Genomic DNA, 22,883 nt, shown 5'->3' with positions numbered 1-22,883 from the left:
AGGTTGCAAAAGACACCTAAAAGATCTACTGCAAATAGTTCTGGTGACTAATTGTTTATAATACTCTCGACTTGCAGGTAGTGTGAGTTTTTCATGTTTGGATGTAAAATCTGTATTGCCCTTTTAATAATTATGCCCATTAATTTTGCATTAGGCTTGTTTGTGTGTTAAATATTATTTTATATTGTCATTCATAAGAGTGATGACAATTATTATTCTTGAGCACAGTACTAAAAGCCAACAGCATATAAAAATTTCTTCTAAAACATGATCTTATACACACTAATGTCTGAAGTATACTGATAACCTGTAATGTTACGTTATTTCTTTTTTTGGAAGATTTACATTGTAGATGGATAACCTGTAATGTTAAACGTTATTTCTTTTTTTGGAAGATTTGCATTGTAGATGGGAAAATTTGAGGTTTCTTGGAACATTAACTTCAAATACTTTGACAGAGGATAGCAGTGAGAAGATATTAATATCAACATTTTAAAGCTAAGTGCGAAATCAGTCATGGGTATTGATAATTTGGATTTTAAACAAGAGTGGATTCTTTTTCTGAAATAATTTATTCTGATTATAAAAGAAACACATACTCATTGTAAATCCACTGGGAAAGAAAGATTTTTTTAATTGTTTTTTAAATAAAAGGAATCCTTACATTTTACTTTGCCCACGATTTGCTAAAAAAGTTAAAGGTTAAACAGAGAATAATCACAAACAATAATTTTAAATAATCTTCTATAGAACCTGCAATTCCAACACTCAGAGATAACTGCTAATAAAATTCTGGTTTAATGTTTGCAATAATTTTTTTATACATACCCAAGTTTTCTCCAACAGAATAAAGATGACATAGAACTTTTTGTCATTTTTGCAATTCATACCATAGATTAATCATTTCATATCACAAGTATTTTTAAATGCTTTAATTATATTTATTCTTATAGCCCCTAAATTTTACATAAATATATTAAACTGAACATACTTCTCTGTTAATATCAATTTTGACTGTCATTTTCTGTTTTACTTGGCTTATCCCTACCTTTTTTATTCTCTTCCAACTTCATCAGCACCTCCCCAAACTTGTCAATAAAAATTGTATGCCGTTCTATATTTTCTGTGATTTGATATGATTCTCTGCTTTTAACTATGCATATATGCACATATGCAGGCAATTTTTGGTCAGCTTTTGTTCTATGAGAATTAAATAATCTTTTATCATGTATTTAATTTTAATTTTCTTTTTTAACACCTAGTATCTAGTTTGATACTTTGTGGAAATCAAACTAAGTATATTTTTAATTGCTCTAGAATTCATCCTTTCGGTGTATTGTCATTTTTCAAACCGGTTTCCCATTGTTCTGTATTTATGTTAACTGCAGTAATAAACAAACATTTTGACAGCATCTTTGATGATTTTTTGATACATTATCAAAGTGATATGTCTAGGCCAAAGTATAAATATTTGATTGTTCAGTTTTTATGAAAATAATACATAAATGACTAAAGCCCTTTTGAAGAAAAACATTAGTCTCCTGTTCCATCTCACCATACTTTCTGGTTCTGTTCTCTTGGCAGTTACTTTAACCCTTTACACTATTTCTTCAGTGTTATCGGTATAATGTACACATTTTACAACTTTGGTACTATTTTAAATATTATTCAATTCTTATGTTAAATAGAACTTTTTTCTATCTCCCCTATAATCATAATATTCTGTCAGGTTTTAATTTAACAAAAATCAGTGTTTTACATTATTGTGATTATGTAAGTATCATGCACCATAGCATCGAGTATTTTTTTCCTATGGTATTTTTTAGGGGTGGAATTTTGGTATTTTTTGTTTGGAGTTAATATGACAGTCTTCATACTTTCATCATTATCTTAATATCTTTTCTATTGTTGTTATAGGCCTTTCATTTTCTCCATTTGTTCATGTATAAGATTATCTGAGTTGCCTTATTTTTCATGGATACTTCTTTCCTGAAATCTCCATCATTCTGTGTAATCTGGATCATTTGAAGAGTTTATTCATCTTACTTTCTCTTTTGTTTCATCAATTCCTTTTTTTTCTGGATGCTAACTGATTTTTATTCTTGGTTTATTTCCTCATTTTGCTGGTGCATATCCTGTAGCTTTTTTAAAAAAGATAAATTAAGGGAAAACATTTTTGTGTGTTGTACATCTAAACATGTTCTCATTCTGCCTTTACCGTTAATTAGTACTTATGTGGTAATGTGTGACCTCGTATTTATTTTTATTAATAAATACATCATAACTGGTAAAGAAAAGATTTACAACAAATAGCTTTGGTGAGTAATGAGTTGCCGAACTCTTAACTTACAGGGAACTTAGGGTTCTAATTTCATCTAATTGTGGATGGAAAAATCTAAAAGAGTTACTAAAAAATATGCAAATTCTACTTGTACTGGGATTCTTTGTGTGTTAATATTAAAATTCTAGATTAAAGTCTTTTTGTCAGAATTTTGAAGCCTTTGCTCCATCATCCATAATCTTTTCTTTTGTCTCTTGAGAGGTTAACAATATAATTTCTTACTTTTCTGTGTGTCTTTTAATTTTCTCTCCAAGAGCATTTAGAACATTCTGCTCACAAAATGCTGGGAACCTGGGGTATGTCACCCCAGGCAGAAAACAATTATTATATCTTGTGGTCTTACCCACCAAAGGGGCTTCAGTTGTAGTTGTAGCTTTTTCTATTCTACAAATGCAGTTACATCTCATAAATCCTCTGTTTCAAAAATACTATTGCACTAACTTTTCCATTAATAACTAGTTTCCTTTTTTCTTTTATTTGCACTCCTTGTCATGATTATGTACATAAAATACTTTCATTCATCCACAAGTTGTAAATTTTTCATATTTAACAGAGTTTACTGTAATAAATAATTAACATAGTTAATTCATAATTGTATTGCTTTTCAGAGATAATATATACCACCAGCAGTGAATGAGAGTGCTCATTTCTCTCAGCCCCAAGCCAAAACTCATAAAACAAACATTTTGGCTAATATGAGAAATGAATTTGGTACCTTGGTCTAATTTGCATTTCCATCTTTTCTAACATATGTAAATATGTATCTTCACCTCATTGGACACTTGTATTTCTCCTTTTATCTTTCACGTTTACTATTACTTGCTCTTGTTTCTCAAGATGCTCTATCTTTTTGTTGTTGTTGTTTACAAAATATCTTTATATATTAGGGATAGAAATTCTTTATCATGTTTTTTGCAGTTACTTACTTTCTGAGAAAGAATAGTACCTTTTCTTTTGCTGACTCTTAATATGCACAGGTTCAGCTGATGTTCTTTATAATTAACATAACTTTCCATATTTCTTTCCACAGGCAGATCCTTGCAGCAGCCAAAAGAGCTGACCAAGTTGGCCATTTTCTTTGGGTGGGATCAGACAGCTGGGGATCCAAAATAAACCCACTGCACCAGCATGAAGATATCGCAGAAGGGGCCATCACCATTCAGCCCAAGCGAGCCACGGTGGAAGGTAGGGGTTTCTTCAGCAGTAGGTTTGCTGAGAGGGGTTCTGGTGCCCTGATGAATGGCCAAGCATGTGACTTTTTGGGGGTTTACCATTTTTACCAAACTCATGCCAGGTTGATTCAAACTTGTAGCCATGAAATGCAAATGAGGCCACACGCCTGCTCTGTTCTTTTAGCTGAAATCCTCCTTTGAAGAGATTATATTATTCTCATAATATCACTATTAGCAATTATTCTTTTCCATTCATGCCACAGAAGCTTTCTGAGAGGAGAGCATTATCGTTAATAAGTAAAATAATAACACATCCAAGTGTGTATAAATGATCTACATTTTCCAAGAGAATACTTTCCCTTTGTAATGCATCCATTATTTTTTTAGCAGAACTGTAAGAATCCTTTCCCCTATTGCCACTCAAGGTCCCTTCCAGCTCAGGGAGGCTGTAACACAGCACACCACCTCTCTCAGGCACCAGTGTCCCCTCACCTTCCCAGAGAGTTTTCACTCTCTCCTTCTCTTACCTTTCTAAATTTATGCCTCTCTCTTTGCCTTACTTGCTACTACAAAGATATTTTAAGAGGTAGACGTGGGAAAAAATATCTGTTGCCACACTGTAATCTAACAAAAGTTGCTGATTATAATTTACGTTATTCTCTAATTCGGAAAGAAAAGTTATTTCTAAAAGAAGACACTGAGTAAAGAAAAAGGAACTCCTCTGCTGATAGCCTGCTTTGTGTTCCTTTTCTGATGGGCCTTGTCTCTAAAGATTCTCTAAAACACGCTTTGCATGTTAAAAAGACCTCTATCCTTTCACTCAAAAAGGGATCAAATATTTGCATTTTCTATTTTTTCTCCACTCAAATCTAATTAATCATTCTCCCCAGAAGGCTGCATGGTCTGTGTAGGCTTTTTAGACAAATCAGGTTGTAGTTCTGTCACTGTTTCCTTTCTGTTATCTGGAGGGGATAAAGATCCCATGAGTCACCCATGTTTCCATTGGGAGGTTTTGAATTAACTTAATTCCCCAATATAGATCCAGAAAAGATTGCCTGTCTTACAATCCAGACCAATGTATTTCCAGGCGGGTTGCAAGAATGAAGGACAGTATTTTCACTATCTCCATTCCTTGCACTTAAAAAGCTGTGTATCTACAGTGTGCCTTGCTCCATGCTAAGAGTCGGGAAAACAAAAGATGAGGACTCAAAATTCTCACCCTCAAAGCATATAGAACTGAGTGAAGGTGTCAGAGAACAACTAATGACTACATGGGAAACATAGTAAGTGTAGTTCAGAGAGCACAAAGAGAGAGTTACCAAGGAAGTTTTCTTAGGGTGGTGATGTTGTGGTTGGGGAAGATATCCTTGGATGCAAGAAGTGATAACTGAGAAGGAAGTTCCCTGAGAGATGAAGAGACATGAAGGAACAGGACACATTGGGGCAAATATAAATAATTCTTTCTGTAACACAGTCCTGCACTCCTGTCTTCTTGAAATCCTTCCAGTTCTTTAAGAATATTCGTTACTTACAAGACACTGGGGAGACCCTTTTGTCTTCTAGAGTATTAATTACTGTTTGGCTGATTGACTTCAATTTATTTTGGGGGTTTCATCTTAGGTGTTAATTTTGCATGGGAGCCATCTGTGGCCATCTCACCCCAACCAAGTCTGTGTTAGGAGCCCCTTCCATTCCTTCTATGTCATCCCACACATACCGCCTACTGTTGAGACTACCTCATTACTTGTCTCTGTCTAGAAATATCTCTATTATGCACCATCGTACCCCCGGAACATGGTTCTTTGCTGAAAATTGTAGATGCTCAAACACATTCTTCAGTGATTATGTGTCCAGAGGGATGGAGGAATCACAGATCATATAAAGACCTGGCACTAAATACATTTGAAAGTGGGCCAGGAGTTGCATTGCAAAGGGTCTCGAAAGTTATACTAAGGAGTTCGTACTTCATGCTGAAAATCTGAAGAGTATCTGAGTGTGTGAGATGTGATGGGAGGATGTCAGAAGGATTAGAAACTCAGTTGACTCTAAGGAAGGGTGAAGGGCAAGAGTTGGGTGAGATTCAAGGCAAAGTAAGAACTTTTAGGGCTTCAACTGAGGTCCTCTCTTCCTAGACTACAGATGCCATGTAGACACAATGCACATATTCCATGCTCATTAATCCCTGATGCCTGATATTTTAGGGAACTCACTGGGTTATCTCAAAGGTTTCCTAAATTATTGAGAGAAAATACTCTTTCATGTAGATACAGAGATATACAAATTTACAAAATCAAAGAACAGCATCGTGAACTAGCAAAATAAAAATTATGATTCCAAACAACGAAATTGGAGAGAAACGTTATTAAAAAAAAAAACAAGACTAGAATGTGATGGAATAGAAACAGTTCATAAGGAATTTTCTAATCTCACCCAGAGAAGAGTGAAGATTTTTTTGTGGCCATGTAAAAAAATGCTGTGGCTTCCAACTAGCCATATTGACTAGGTGCATGCATTATCCGCAAAGAACAACCAAGCTTTGTTCACTTTCGTAGCAAACAGAACATAAGTGGCTATGCATTTATAGTGTCACTTCTATGAAAGTTAAAAAAAAATGCATTCAGTTGTGCCAAAGCTTCTGAACAAAATTATGAAATATCCAAAATAAATCTATAAATGGAGCATAGCCTATGTGGGCAAGTAAGTTTTCCTATCCTGCCCTATGGTCATTTGCTTGCTTTCTTGTCTGTTTCTTTGTGTGTTTTTTTTTTTTTCTTTCCTGTTTTGCAGATGTTTCATACTGAATTATGCTAGGCTAGAATATTTTTCAAATATTCATGATACTGCTACATTCCTATATGTTTGACTATGTTATATAATGCTGTACCCTCAAATGTAAGGGAAAAGTCATTCTGTAATCTACCTTTATTCCCCTTTAGATCCGTAACATGATTATGTTCAGCGAATACCTTGATTTTTCCTGACATTTTCTGAGTATGCATCAACATAACCAGAAATTGTGTTAGGCCAAAATGCTGACAAATTCATTGCCTCTTTGACAGTGACCTTTATCGTCTATTTGTACTTATTCTCGATTTATGGAAAAAGAGGACTTTAATGTTTCTTAACCAATGTGTCATTTCCCCCCTTTCGATTTAATGAAGAAAAGAGCCCATTCCTGGAAGGGTGGGCTGCGGTCCCGCTGGCTGCCTAGTGTTTATGGGAAATCTGGGGAATGCCTCCAGAACTTGGCAGCCCTCCTCCAGCTCCTGAGCCAAAACATTTCTGTAATTTTTAGTTTGTCTGCATTGTCTGATGAGCCAAGGAATCCCTGGCATTTTCCTCTCTCATGTGTTACCCCATTAACTAGACTCTTAATAATCCTCTCCAGCTTCCAGTGAGTCTGCAGAGTACTAATGGTCCATGCTGCCTTCAACTCTTCATCCTCCAAAGAGCTCTGCTTTTCTGAGAGTAGGCTGTCCTGGATGTCCTCTAATTATGACCAACAAGGGTCATGGACCAGCATCTTCTCATCTCTGCCATACTCGTTAACATTAGGAAGCTAGCTAATGAAGGGTAGATTTTCAAAGCTAACTGTAATGACTCTTACAATTGGCGATGATTTTCAAATGGGTTTATAGAGCAGCTTGGTTCATGAGTTAAATCTGCAATGTATATAGGAGTAGACAAAAAATACTGTGGACCAAGCATTAAAGAGCCAGCTTAAACAAAACAAAACAAAACAAAAACAAAAACAAAAAAGCAAAAAAAAACATGATTTTTACTTGTGATTGAATGAATTCTTTATTTTTTCTAAAACTGGAAATATCAAAGCTATGATGATCTGAACTAAAATATTTCTGGCTCCAATTTAGATATGCCCTACTTTAGCTTCCCTTGATTACCTGCAATTTTCCACCTGTGTCACAGGGGTTTTCTAGGTGAATATGCAAAAAACAAGGAAGAAAATATTGCCTTGAACCACGGTGCTGTTTCTAAACAATGCATATGCCTTTTGGCCCTGTCGCCTGGTTTGATAAGAGAGCAGTGAGATATTGCATGATAAACCCACCCTCCTGCTATTTGTGATAGAGTGGGTTTCTGTCACTTGCAAACCAGACTACTTGAAAAAATACAGTTGAACTCAAACTACTAGAAAATATGGTTGAAAGCTGCTTCGGGGCCTTTTGTGCCACTTTTTATGGTTTCTGAGTTATATCCTGTCCAAGTGCCATTTACCCCACATCATTGCCATTCTCTTTTTTCTCCCTTTTCTTATCCCTCTCTCAAGAGATCCTCTGCATTCTCTGAGCACCATTGTAAGTCTCATCTACCCTCCCATGCTTTCCTTCCCTCATCACATCAGTCTTGTTCCACATCTCATCCTCTCAGATGTGCCATGTCTATTCTACTTTGAAGCATATGTCATGTATAATTAATTACTCTTTGTATATATCAAGGTTATTAAGTAGGATCTGAATGATAGGTTCATCCTTTATGAACAAGTGCTGGAGGTCAAGAATAAAACAGTAAAGATTAAAAAAAAAAAACTAAAAAAAAAGATAGATTCCAATATACCTGGGAAATGTAGATGAACTATGTGATCATTCTCTAGAAATCTAATTGAGAACTGAGAATAACTTTTAGAGAGAACTTCTTCTAAAGGAAGAATGATAAAATGAGCCAGACCAAATAAGTATGTTTTTGTTGTCAAAAGGAAAAGACAAACTTCCCTCTTCCAAGGCTGTTGAGCTCCTAGTTGAAATCCCACAGGGAACAGGCAGAGAGATCTTACATAAGAAAGGATCTCAGTCTGATAGGCTAAGTTACCTAGTGGCAACAGATAGGCTCTCCATGGACTAACAGAACACGTGAGTATTTCTCACTCATGTAAAGTCTTCTGTGGTTCTGGGAGACTTCCCAGTGCATTTATCCTCCCTGTATTTGTTCTGCAATCTAGTCCATTTCAATCTTATGGTACTTGTGTTTCAACAAACTATTTATTTTATTAATTTATTTTATTTTGGGGTTGGAGTCTCACTCTGTCATCCAGGCTGAAGTGCAGTGGCGTGATCTTGGCTCACTGCAACCTCTGCTTCTGGGTTGATATGATTCTCCTGCCTCAGCCTCCTGAGAAGCTGGGACTATAGGCCTGCACCATCAAGCCCAACTAATTTTTGTATTTTTGCTAGAGACAGAATTTCACCTTTTGGCCAGGCTGGTCTTGAACTCCTGACCTCAAGTGATCCACCTGCCTCAGCCTCCCAAACTATTGGGATTACTGGTGTGAGCCACTGCACCCTGCCCCAGTACATTCTTCTTTCACCACTGTACAGCTTTGGAAAGAGAACAGTAGATTCACGTATACCACTCATTCATATTTTTACCTGTAAGAAAAGTCCTTCATTTCTCTTCCTCTATCATTAACTAATAATGAAGTCATAGTAAGTTTTCTCTTCAGGAGCGTCTTGATGAAAATAAAGGAGAGCTGAATATTGGTGAACCTAAGTCATAGCTTCCCCAAGCTCTGTTTAACTGCAATGTTTGGTAGCTTTCGGGACACTAGCAGCAGTGCTTTGGAACTTTCTAACAGAGGGCAATATGAGAGATGATATACTGTCCCATACTTCGCCACAGATGTCTGAATAGCTCTCATACCACATCAGTGTCTTGGAAGCAGTACAAAGGAGGGGGTTCCAGGGTCAGTAGAAAACATGCTACTTGGCAGTATCTTGGTAATGTTACTATGGCCAGAAGATCCCAGAGAATGAGGGCAGTTCCTAAAAAGAAAGGGAGACAGTCAGGGGACTCATTCGAGAGAATGTATGTGGACACCCTTTGGGGACATTCTTGCAAGAGCCATGTGGAAAGTGTCCATGGGACTTGGTAGGGTATAGTGATATTATTCCATTTATTCCTGCAGACTGTTGGTGACATTCCAGTTACTTCTAGGAGATTGTGGATTTGTCATTTGTGAATGATGCTCTTAGCATTCTCTTGGCCTTTTCATAAGGAGAAAGCTACTCCCATTATGTTGGTTTGAAATGCCAGATGCTGACTTACCCAACCTCTCTGCAGTTAGAGGATGAGCAGGTGATTTAATCCTCACCATTGGGATGTATAAGGAAATAATGTGAGGAAACTTCATAGATATATATTCGTCCCTTAGAAAAGAAAGAGGCAGCTTAATAGGGCAACTAAATAATATTTTATCCAAACCAGAACACCATAGAAGAAAAGGGCCATAAACTGTGATTGTCCCAGGCAAACCAGTATGTGTAGTGACCCTTCTCACATGGGAAAAACCCCTACCTTCTCCTGTTTTTAGTGTTATCATGTGAGGACAGGATACTTGGAGCTGCTGTAGCCATCCTCACAGAAAGGAAATAATATTGGTATCAGAGGAAGGCAGAAAAGACAGATGGGAAAAGCAAAAAGCCTAGGCCCATGATTGCTGCTTAAGCTGTTGAACCAATCCTACAATTATCTACATTGATATTTGTTCTTATGTTAGAAAAATTACTGTTATCTTCAAGCCACTTTTAAGCTGGATATTTTATTATATCCAGCCTAAGGTATTAATAAAATACCTGTCTTAATCACTTCTGTATACCCAGCACTTGAATAATACCTGTAAATTAATGGCCTCTCACAAAATATTTCTCGAATAAATAGGCTTTACAAAATGATGATTTTTTTAAAAAATATGGACTACAAAGTAAGTCATATTACTGTAGAGTAAAAGTTCAGATAGCTTCAAGACAGATTGTTGCTTTTACTATTAATATGTATTCCTATATTTATCACCACAGGTAATATTATTTTGGTAAATTTCTGTTATAAAGTAAAGCGATTTCCCATGCCTTTTTAATAGAAATTATGAACTATGTGAAAATATCCATGCAAGAATTGTCCCTAAGGTAAAATATAAACTAAGGAATAGTTTTACAATCATGAAGTCAGTACAGCTTGTGGATCATTGAGTGGCAACAAAATTGTAAAATGGAGCAAGAAAGATTTAATATTTTAAACAAATACCCTTTGCGTTGAAATTAAAAATGCATAAATATTGATATCCTAAATTTTAATTCTGAAAAAAAAAAAGCAGCATGCCAGTGTCTTGATAAAACATTACTCAGGTCTAGGGAATTTGACACCGGTTTTATTACTGAGGGGGCTTCACTGAATTGTCACATCTGACACTGGGTAGATTTTTCCCTTAAAATCATTTAATACCTCACAGCTTAAAATCATAAATTTCCTGTGGTGCTTGCCCAACTGAGAACTGAGTGCGTGTATAATGTTAGCTCAGGGTTACAAGATGGTTCATCCAACTATGTCAGCAACGACTTTCTCCCTAAGTTGTTGTATCCATACTGCAATATACCATCGCTCATCTGTCTCCCTCCCTCCTAAAAATTGATTTCATTGTCATCACATCGTCATTAGCATCTCCACATTTTGCGGAGTCAGAAGTAATGGGCTGTTGGATGTGGAGGATAACATTCATCCAGTTTACAAATGTTAAATGTCTGCTGTTTGTCACACACTGACTATGCTCTATTGCTGGTGACCACAAAAGAGAGATCTTTGCTAACTTAGAGATTTACACTCTAGCAGAAGTAGACAGATGATAACCAATAGGCATAATACATAAGTAAATTATATACAATAACAGGAGGTGGTAAAAACTATAATTTGTACTCTTTATTGGTATTTTATATTTTGTTTATATCTTTTTTTCCCTACTGTCCTTTAGTTCTTTGTCCATGGTTTCCTGTAGCTCTTTGAGATATTTCAGATAATTGATTTAAAGTTTTTGTTTAGTAAGTCCAATGTCTGGGTTTCTTAATAGAGTTTCTATTTTTTTCTCCTTTTGGATAGGCCATATCTTCCTATTTCTTTGTATTTTTTAAAAATTTCTGTTGTCAAACCTTGGCATTGGAATCGTATGATGCAGTAGCTCTAGAAGTGAGATTTTCCACCTTCCGTTTAGTATAATGTTCTTGATAGTTGAAGGCTACAATCATCTGTTTAGTGACTTTACCAAACTATTGCTGTGAAGATTGTATTATTTGTCATGTGCGATTACTGAAACCTGTTTCTTTATATTCAGCTAGCATCTTGTTGGAGATTTCTCTGAATGTCAGAACCATTAGAAACAAAACAAAACAACAAAAACAAACAAACAAAAAATCACTCCATGTCTTTGCTGATTGGCCATGCGCTGGGACACTCCGTCTATCCTTGATTAGGCACCTCAACTCTGACTTATCTTTCACTTCCTGCTTGCACTGACCTAGGTCAGTCACCAGTGAAAGTTTATACTCTTCTCGGGTATTCTCTGAACTCACATCCTGCCCTGGACATGTATGTGAGTTTCTAAAATCTCTATTATACACAGGTATTTTTCAATGCCCTCATGTTTCAAAAGAACTATTTCTGGCTTTTACTCCTAGCCTTAATACTGTATATTGCATGCTTCAACTCTAATCCATTGCCCCAGGTGGCTGTGAGTTTTTCATTCACTGCACAATGTTTTCAAGCAATGCCTGTCTCTTTTATACCCTGAGAATTTTTGAGTTAGGTGAAAAAGAAACAAATAAACTTTGCCCATCCTTCAGGTATCTCCCAGACAAGTTAGAACAAATAAACACAATAATTTGTGAATAAATTCATCGTTATTCCCTCTGGAACCCTGTATTAGGGTCCCACAATGGGCACATTGGCCTCTGTTTTCAGGGCTCCTGCTAAGCCTCGTAGGCAGCGGGACAATGAGAAGTAAAAATGTCACAAAGCTTTCCCATCCTATTTGTCTTTTTCTTCATTTAGTGTTCACTTGGTTGCTGTAAATCTTTGACTTTTCAGCCTTCTGACAAAATTGGTTTTGACAGTTTATACTTGTTTTCAGTATTTCTGTGGAGGGACAGGTGCTTGGAGCTGCCTACTCTGCCACTTAGCTAACATCACACCTGACAAGTGCTATTAAAATAAGAAAAAGTAAAGCAAGAACAGGAAGATCATCAGTGGTCAGGGGTGCTGTAATTTTAAATGGAGTGGTCAAGATACTCTCAACAAGGTGACTTTTGACAAGTGATTTGAATAAATACAGGAATTATGCAAGTATCTATCTGGGAAAGAGTGTACTGGACATAGAAAACAGTGCAAGGGTCCTAATGCAGGAGCACACTGGGCAAGGATGAGAAACAGCACAGAATCTAATGAGCTGGGACAGAGTGAGGAAGAGGAAGATGAAGTCAGGATGTAATAGGAGGATCAGATCTCATGAGACCATGCAGGTGACTGCAAGGACCCTGTTATTGATTATGAGTAACATAGGGGACCTTTGTAGGATTTGAGCACAGAAATAACCTGATCCATCTTATGTACTTAAAGGATCATATTGGCTGTTAGTCTGAATATAGAATACAGAGTAAGAAGAATAATGTCTAGAAGGCTGGTAATGAGGCTGCTCTCCCAAAAACAAACAAACAACAACAACAACAAACAATGAGAGATGATAATAGGGTAAACCAGGCTGGTAATGGTGATGATGACGAGATATGTCTGAAATTAAAATACAGTTTGAAGCTAAAGTCAATGGGTTTAGGACAGGAAAAATATATATAAGAATGATTGCAAGGTTTTTACTTGTATAACCCTAGAGAGATGGAATTATGATCAGCTGAGATTGAGAATACTGTCATTAGAACAGGTTTTCAGGGAGCAAACAGCAAAGCCAATTTTGGATGTGTTGAGTTTGAGATACTTAAATGACATCCAAGTATCTATCCAAGTATCTCAGTATCCAAAGGTAAGCGATTAAGTAGGCCACTGGGTATATAAGCCTGGAATTTATGAGAGACATCTGGAGACAAAACTCAATTTTACAGAGCCTTTGAAATATAGATGGTTTTTAAGTAATATAGAAAATAGAGAACCAAAGAACACTTGCTAGACTATTCTGTCATCAGGAGGATAAGAAAAAGAGAAACCAGATTGGTCAGTGAGGTATAAGAAAAAAAAAAATGGGTATAATTTATTGGAAACCAGGTTAAGTAACTGTTTTTAGATTGGAGCCATTTAATCAGCTTCATTAATGTACTGCTGCAAAGTCACACAGAAATACTGAGAATTGACCATTCGATTGGACAAGTCTCTACATCAGGCATCCCCAAACTATGGCCCGCGGGCCACATGCAGCCCCCTGAGGCCATTTATCTGGCCCCCCGCTGCACTTCAGGAAGGGGCCCCTCTTTCATTGGTGGTCAGTGAGAGGAGCACAGTATGTGGCGGCCCTCCAACAGTCTGAGGGACAGTGAACTGGCCTCGCGTGTAAAAAGTTTGGGGATGCCTGCTCTACATCATTGGTGATTTTTACATAGATTACCTCTGAGTGACTGGAAAAAGTCTAGCGAAGCGGATATAAAAAGGAATGAGGTGATGTGTCTACAGTTAACATCATCCCCTAGAACTCCCACCAACCTCTTCCAAATTTTTATATGCACATACCACATACTTTAAGGAAGGAGAACTATGGTCATCTAGAACTTTTGAGTATCTTTGAAGAATAGGCCATTGTAAATGCAAAAGTCATAATTATATAGAATAAATAATACCATTCTGTAGAATACCAAGTTAATTTTTCATATGAGGTCATATTAAGACATACTGATTGAACAAAAACATAAGAGAAACTTTAATGAGGCAGGTATTTTGCTATCTTAACAGCATGATGCAGTTTACTTCAAGTCCTGCAATCACCATCAATTACTCTGTATTGCTAAATACAAAGAAAACAGATTGGTTATGGAGTTAAACCACATCAGTTCCTTTGTTAGTTGTGACAAAAAGTAGCTAGAGTCCTAAGTAGCCACGGAGAGATGTTTTTTTTGACAGTCTATTCTAGTGCTGTCATATAGAAAATGAGTGAACAGGATTAAGTGACTATTGAGAATGTTTTCTCGCCCTAGAATTCTGATTTTCTACTGCAAAAACAACAGCAACAACAACAACACAAAATTGTGCAAGGTAGACAAAAGAACTTGAACGATTGCTGTTAAGAAGAGATGAGGGAATGAAGAGAAGGAATTACAGGTTTTGTGACGTTATGGGTACAAGTGTTAAGATGATTAAACAACAAATTTAAGATTTTCAAGTGCCTGTCTTGGTGGTGTTTGTGTAGAGGATAAACAACAATGGCATGATTAGAGGAGAGGTTGACGAATAACAGGAAAGAAAGCCAAGTAAAGGTGAAATTAAAATCTGAAGCTGAAGAAAGCAAGCTACAGATTGAGTGAAGAAAAGTGGGGAAATATCACAGACATCTTAACATTTTGAAATGTCCTGTCTTTGGAATCAACTGCTGCCAAAACAAATTGTTCTGAAAGTTGTCCAAAATCTATCTCTTTTTTGTTATTAATATTTTTTAAATCACAAGGACAAGAAAACACTTTTCATCTGTTTTTACCATTTAGGAAAGCAGAAACTTGGTCCATCCCTGGGGACAAGGAATTAAATAAAGACTGAGGCTAAGGCTTTTCTTCCTTGCAAGCAGTAGGTGATCCCAGGAGCCACTGGCAAACCCACCTATGGGCTAGGAAGAACGGTACCTAGTGCAGTAAGAAAGTGTAATTAGTTTGGATGGAGTGAGAACAGTAAGAAAGAAGTGCTTGAAACTATTAAATTCAGAGCTTAATATGAAAGAAAATCAGTAGAGGGAATGGAAAGGGCCATTAAGTTAGCCAAATGGACGCCTGGAAGAAAAGTCATTTATAAATTCGGGAGGTTGAAGGGTTTTTTAAAATGTTCTTTAACAAAAATTAGATGCTGGTTAATCTCTTATTTGAAAAAGGGAAGAAAAAAAACCCCTAAATAAGATGGGTGTTTTTTAGGCTCAGTATGTTCCTGATATTAGGTGTGTGCTGTAGGTTAATTGAAATTTTAAAGTTAAAATGACCTTCTAACTATAAGTAGAAACTGTTTTTTCCTTACTCAATTGTAAAAATGGGATGTTTTACAGAAACAGTCTGTAAAAAAGACTAAATTTACTCTACTGTTTGTAATTTGTCTAAGAAAATTACTTCCCTAACCTTTTAATACTCCATCTTCTTTAATATTGCCAAAAGAGCTGACTGTTTTCTTTGAATTTACATTTCAGACAAAAATGCCAGTTTGTCTTTTTGGAACTTAGAAGGTTTTGGCAAGAGGCATAGGGTGGTCCAACTTGTCAGTTTTGGGAGTTGTTTCACTGAACCTGTCTTCAACAAATTTTAATTGAGTACAACCTAGAAATATCAGTAGGTTCTAGGGATAAAGAAATAAGGTGCTGTTCCTATTTTTAAGGAACCCGTGATGAATTTGGGGAATCAGGCAAAAAAATACCGATCATTATAATGTCAGAAGGTGGATTCTGGTAATAGAGATAAGCTTAGGGGGTTGTGTGTACAACAGTAGGTGGAGGGTGCATTAGCTGACTAAAGTAGGCAACATCAGAGTGAGGCCTTAAAGAATACAAAATAGTTGAACTAAGAAATAAGGGTGAAGGATTCAATTAAGGGGGACAGAATTTACAAAGAGCCAAAGTATCAAACAGTGTGTCAGCATGTTTGGTAGGACAAGCTGGAGAGTATGAAAGACTTCAGATATGTGATGGAGATAGCGGCAGGATCCAAATCATGAGGATTCCGTGTTCATGCCGTCTTGAGTCCTGTAGCCAAATGTACCACTCTGAGCCTTTGTGATATGGGTTCTAGCCCTTGATATCAACCTAGAGCTGAGACCGTTCTTTCTGAGATATTCAGTGGAGTCTAGAATTTATCCTAAGAGAACCAGAATGCCTGTGGTATAGCAAAAGAGTCTAGGATTTATTTACTATTTGAATGCATCTACTTAGGTCCAGCCTGCCTGATGCCATTAGTAAACTTTACACAAAAGCCAGCAGGTTCCTTTAATTATTATGGCTAAAGAAAGAAACTGACAAAATATACCATTTGTTTTTCTTAACTGTTCTTTAGACACATTACTTGATGTAAAGACACTTATTTTTGTATCTTGTTGCCTTTGATTATTGTTAATTTTTTTACTGGAGTATAGTTAGCATAGACTAAGATGCAAGTCTTAGGTGTACCATGTGATGGCATTTTATATATGTATTCACCAAGGTAACCACTACACAAATCAAGACATAAAATATTCCTATCACAAGATGAAGTTCCATTTCCTGTCACTAATTCTACCATCCTCAAAGAGGTTACTGTTGACTCATTTTTCACTTTATATAAATACAATTATTTATTTATCTTACATTAAACACATTTTTTCTATTCTTGCACTTCAAAGAATTATCATATATATGTGTTGTTGCTATGTTTGTGTGTTTCTTTATATCCGTGTGCATGTCTCCATATTTGTATATATCTCTGTGTATAGCAGGGGAATAAAGTTTTTTTTTCCCTCATCTATTGCTGGACTCATAGCTAAGACGCCTATAACAGAAGACAAATTAACAAAAGAAAATCATACAAATCTATTTAATACAAGTTTTATGTGACACAGGAGCCTTTAGCCATGAAAACCAAAAGAAAAAGGGAAACCAGTATATTTTATGCTAAGTATAATAAAGAAGTGGACAGTTGTGGAGAATTATGATTGGACAAAGTGGGTATGATCTAATGGTAATAAACAGGGAAAACATAGCAAGGTCTGTTTGTTCAGATTCTTCTCTCTATCCCTAGTATTTGGAGATAAGGGCAGTTCTGTCCTCCACATATAGAGAGGATACTTCCTGAGTGAGAGTTGTATGACCTGCTTCAGAGAAGAAGAGCAGGAAAAGGTCAGAGTAACCTTCCTGCTTTTCTTGTTTCCTCAAATGACAAGGTACCATATTTGAGGGTAGCATGTCCTGAACCTCATCAGTGCATGATCAGCACATGAGCGTGTGTGTGTGTGTGTGTGTGTGTGTACGCGTGCGCATGCACGCACAACTTCTTTCACTCAACATATTGTTTTCGAAATGGATCCTTACTGTGGCATATGACAGCAGTTCTTTTTATTACTCTGTAATATTCCATTGTATAAATATACCATAATGTGTTTATCCATTGATACATCACAAACATTTGTTTTATGAGGGCTCTGTAGATGTAATTTCTGATACTTTCTATTTTAAACTGAAAGGTCTTATTAAGACACGAATACTCCTCTTTTATTACTTTGTGAAGAAGCTGTCTTACTAAGTGAATTCACATTTTTGCACATTTTTAAGCTAATGTATCATCTCAACAAAGTATCCTAGTGCTTTTTTCTATCTTCTTTAGGCCTCACTGCTGTTGAGTCCCCTTGATAAGCTTTTGATACAGACATACAGACAAGTCACAGAGAAAAATAATATCTATCTATCTATATGTATATATAGAGATAAAAGGCAGTGGGAGAGTTAGATAAGGCAGAAAGATATAACTATATAATGCAGACAGTGTTAGAAATGAATTATTTTTGTTCTGAGTTGTCACATAGAGTTCATGAGGTTCTGATACAAATAATGATACCAGCAAATTTTAAATTCAGGAGAGAATCCTATTTGTACTTATAAACTTAAATGCCTTATGATCTATGTGTAGACATGGCATAATATGGAAGCAAATAATTCAATTATTTGATGATTTTGATGAATACAGAAACTAACCTCTGACCAGTTCCCAAAAATAGCATATTTAATTACATAAATTTTCTCCTTAGGAAATAGGTAATTTCTTAGCTGTTTATGATCTCTCTGCTATGTATCTGTTTTTTTCCCCTGTTCTTATATGACAAATCACAGAGGATCAAAATTTATTTTTCTATTTTAGTTCATAGTTTAACACCCTTGGGTTTGTGGCAGTTGTTTTTTTTTCTCCTAGTCAAATACCAATTTTCCTAAAGTCAATCACTCTGACGCTGACATTTGGAGCACTAATTTATTCTAACTTCAGGGAATTTGCTTTTTAGGAGTAAATTGAGCATTAAAAATTTGTCTTATGTCTTTAAAAAGTTTTATGGAATTTCTTCTACATAAGCCAAGTGAAGCATAGCATATTGACACTTACTTTGAAGTACCACAGAATTCTAAAAAATGTTCCTTTCTCAAATTGATTGTTGCAACTATCAACATCATTCATGCAGGTGCTTGTGACTTATGCTATGGTTAGGTTATATCTGGCCTCCCTACGTCAACATCAATGTGAATGGCCTGTGGCAAATTAGTGTGTGATTCCAAGAAAAACTCCAGAATATTATGAACATAGTCAATGGTAAAATAAAAATAGGATCCCCTTGAAATTGTTGTGTAAAAAATAAAAATGAAGTATATGACATTTTAAATTATTTTTCCTTCATGAATAGAGTTGTTAGATACTTACATGGAGATATTTCCATAAAATGTTAATGCTGACAATAGCAACGACATCAGTAGTGAATTTCTAGTGGGCACTTATTATATGCCAGGTATATGAAATATCATCTTAAAAGTAAGGACTGCTTTATTGATATTTTATAGATTAAAAAATGGATGCTTGGCTTAAATATTTTGCCCAAGGTTACATAAGAAAATTTGGATTTCAATATAAAAGTTATCTGATCCCCACCACTGTTCTCTTTAAAAAATTTTTATGTATGTCTTTATCTTACTTCAGTAGTGTTTGGGGAACAATTTGTGTTGTTGTTGTTACATGGATAAGTTCTTTAGTGAGGTTTTGGTGTACCTGTCACCCCAACAGTGTACTCTGTACCCAATGTGTATTCTTTTATACCTTACCTCAATCCTATCCCCCTTCCCTCCTCCAGTCCTCAAACTCCATTAAATCATTTGTATGTCTTGTGTCCTCATAGCTTAGCTCCCACTTATAAGTGAGAACATATGATATTTGCTTTTCCGTTCCTGAGTTACTTCACTTAGAATAATTGTCTCCAACTCCATCAAGTTGCTGCCAGTGCCATTATTTCATTTCTTTTCATGGCTGAGTAGTATGCCACATACCGTGACTTTTTTTTTTTAATTGCATTTTAGGTTTTGGGGTACATGTGAAGAACATGCAAGATTGTTGCATAGGTACACACATGGCAGTTTGATTTGCTGCCTTCCTCCCCTTCACCTATATCTGGCGTTTCTCCCCATGCTATCTCTCCCCAGCTCCTCACCGCCCCATCCTTCCCCCATTTCCCCCCAACAGACCCCAGTGTGCGATGCTCCCCTCCCTGTGTCCATGTGTTCTCACTGTTCAACACCTGCCTATGAGTGAGAACATGCAGTGTTTGATTTTCTGCTCTTGTGTCAGTTTGCTGAGAATGATGGTAACTACTACTTTATACTCTATTTAGGGAAGGGGAGATTTACAAGTCGATGCACATAATTTATTACTCTCTTTTAAAAATGAGCGAGGGGAAGTACTGAGAGTAGTATACGGTCATTAGAAATGTACCTTGTTTAATGGCATCAGTGTCTCCGATTGGCTTCCTTAGAAGGAGAGTCTAACTCAGGGATCCTGGGGCATACCTTATTGAGGCATTGCTCATGGAACAAAGGAAACAAGCATGAACATGGTCACCACTGGAGTCTTGCTTCCGCCTGAACACACAGTGATGTCTGGAGCATGAATTGCTCCAGAATATTGGTCACTAAAAGGTAAGAGGGATGGATATGTGTATTCCAGAGTCAGTCATTCATTAGCCACTAGATGTCTCTAAGAATCAGATAAAAATAACTTTGGGGTCAGCTCCTGTTTAGCCAAAGGAGGAGATAGTTGTGAATCTTTAGCAGCCTATCACACATAGTACATGTTTTTTTAGGAGTAAGAGGGAAAAAGCACAGTAACTTTACTTTTACTTTGAAAGGTTAGTCTTCACATGTCCCAGGCTACCAGCCCCTCTGCACCCCGTAACTCCAACAAAAATAAAAACAAACTGTAACTCACATAGCAGGATCCCAAATCTTTGTAACATGTATTTCTCACCATCTGGTACACATCTGTCTTACTAAGACATCTGGAGAACTTGCTGCTTATCGTTCAACATTTCTGATTAATATGATATCATCAATATAGTGGCTTCATTTGATTTTTTTGCCAAATAGCCACTATGTTGAAATATATTGTAGCTTATATATACTGTTGTTCTTCTTATGTGAAAGCAAGCTGCTGCTTATAGATATTAGGAAAACACAGAATACTAATTTGCCAAGTCAATAGCGACATAACATGTAATGGCTTTCTTAATCTTCTCTATAAAATATAATCTCATTGTTATGGAAATACTTCAACAATAATGACATTAATAGTGAACTTCTAGTGGGCCCTTATAACATGCCAGGTATCATGAAATATAATCTTGAAAGTAAGAACTACGTTACAGCTGTAATTTGACCTACTACTTGGTTCAGTTTGTAGCAGTCCACTCTAATATATCAAAATTCAGCTGTTTTTTAAAGAATCAAGCTAGTTAAAACATGGATATGATGGGTATTACTACCCTTGCTGCCTTTAAATCTTTATAGGTGACACCAGTTTCGCATGCCTTCCCTCACAAGTGTGATATAGTTCATTTTAATTACGTACTAGGACCCAGGGAAAGCGGTACTGTGTGAATCCATGGACCACCTGTGAAACAAACCTGGTCGTGGACTCTATTTATTTCCTGATCCAGAGCTTGCATTCCCATGTGTGTGTTCAGACAATGGTGGTCATCATAATGATTTTCATCTCTGTATATAAGCCTCGACTCAGCTGTTTGGAAGAGTCCTGGAAAAATCTAGTTACTCTCTTTAGTGTATAGTTTTCAAAGTTAATGTCATAGGTTCATTTAAAGAAGAAGTGAAGGAATCACTTCTCTGTTCGCTTAAAATGTTGCAAGGTCCTACTTCATGGGAAATTTCGGTCAATGACTTCTGAATCTGGAATCTGGGCAAAGAATTGTGACTTTTCCCTGGATCTGCTGACCTCAGCTCAGTTCTATAACAGTATCTTCTATTAGTCACAACTTACAAAGAACAGTCTCTCCTGGTCTGCTTAGTGAGTATGGATTCCCGTTAGCGCATATTTTTTGTTGCCAGAATAAAAGGATCTACAGAGCCCCTCAAATGACCTAGTTTGTCTGTTTGTCTTTGTGTTTTCCTGTCTTACTTAATGGACACATACTAGAATGATTTTTTTTTTTTTTTTTTTTTTTTTTTTTTTTTTTTTTTTTTTTTTTGCTCTGAGCATTTTTATTTCTTCCTTTACTTTCTGCTATGGAATTTTGGCATCTCTACTTCTTTTAAAGCCATTGCTTTTCTCAAGTTTCCAGGAACTCCCTCAACCCTTTTTGAGGTACATAGAGGGGCCCTCAGGATCCTTGTCGATGTGTTGAGTCATACACGAATGTCCAGTATCGGTAAATTCTCTTATATCCAGCTTTATAGTCTGGCCTCTCCTGTCCTTGGCCCAGCACCCATAGAGTCTATTTTAAAACTTACTCCCCTAGTTTCTTCCAGTATATATCAGCCAGGTCCTGCAGCTTTCCCAACGTATAATTTATCTCCTCACCTAGCAGGCCAGCAGTTTCTCAGTTGGGCCACACAGAGATTTAAACCCAGTGGATTTTTCCAGTTGCCAAGATGGGAGAAGAAACAGAGTCTGAGGAGTCTAAGCATTGCCTTGCAGACCACCCGCTTCCTTCTAAGCCTTCCCACAATCTTCAAGCAAGAGATTTCTTCTAACGTGGAGAATGGGCCAGAGGTTTCAGGGGAATCTGGGTATTGAAAGTTCCCAAATATATTTACCAGGCTGTCACCATGCTAAGTGAGGTGAGGGAGATGGTGACTTCTTTCGTTAGGTCCTGTTTTACCTAAAGGGGATTCTTTGGTGAGCAAAAACACAAATGAATTTTGACCAAAGGACCAAAGGGCATTCTCTAGAGCAAAGTTTCTCAAATGTTTGCATTTGTCGAATCACCTGCTGGGTGAGCTTATTAAAACACAGATTGCTGGGCCTCAATCCAGAGTTTCTGATTTGGCATGTCTGGAGTGGTATAAAAATCTTGCATTCAAGTTCTCAGGTGCTGCTGATACAGCTGATTCAGGGAACACACTTTGAAAAACTCTGCTCTGGAGAAAGGGGCAGTCCTGAGTCATTTAGCAGCCAACACACTCAGCAAATGAGGGATAGATATCCCCGCCTGGGGAAGCAGACCAGGGGAGTACCAAACTGTCCAGCACAATCAGTGACACATAAATCTAAATGATGTTTACATACGATTCTGATCAAATGTAATTCATTTCAGAACAGCATGTCTATATGCAGCCCTATATATTGAGTCTTTTCAATATTTGCATTGTTAACAAAATTAATATGGATACTTTTATT

General features: G+C 36.6%; 1 protein-coding gene across 4 annotated transcripts in view; it reads left to right on the top strand.

Moving 5' to 3' along the window:
- GRM7 (glutamate metabotropic receptor 7) overlaps positions 1-22,883 on the top strand; it is an 872,629-nt gene that overhangs the window by 419,004 nt on the left and 430,742 nt on the right. For all 4 annotated transcript variants that reach the window (XM_074404859.1, XM_010337852.2, XM_074404860.1 and 1 more), the window contains exon 4: positions 3,372-3,526. In XM_074404859.1, coding sequence (XP_074260960.1) covers positions 3,372-3,526 — 155 coding nt within the window. The remainder of the gene's footprint in view (positions 1-3,371; positions 3,527-22,883) is intronic.

This window comes from Saimiri boliviensis, chromosome 8 (assembly GCF_048565385.1).
Source record: "Saimiri boliviensis isolate mSaiBol1 chromosome 8, mSaiBol1.pri, whole genome shotgun sequence".
Classification (NCBI taxonomy): domain Eukaryota; kingdom Metazoa; phylum Chordata; class Mammalia; order Primates; family Cebidae; genus Saimiri; species Saimiri boliviensis.
The sequence above is the reverse complement of the archived record's forward strand: the minus strand, read 5'-3'. Positions and strand labels throughout refer to the sequence as shown.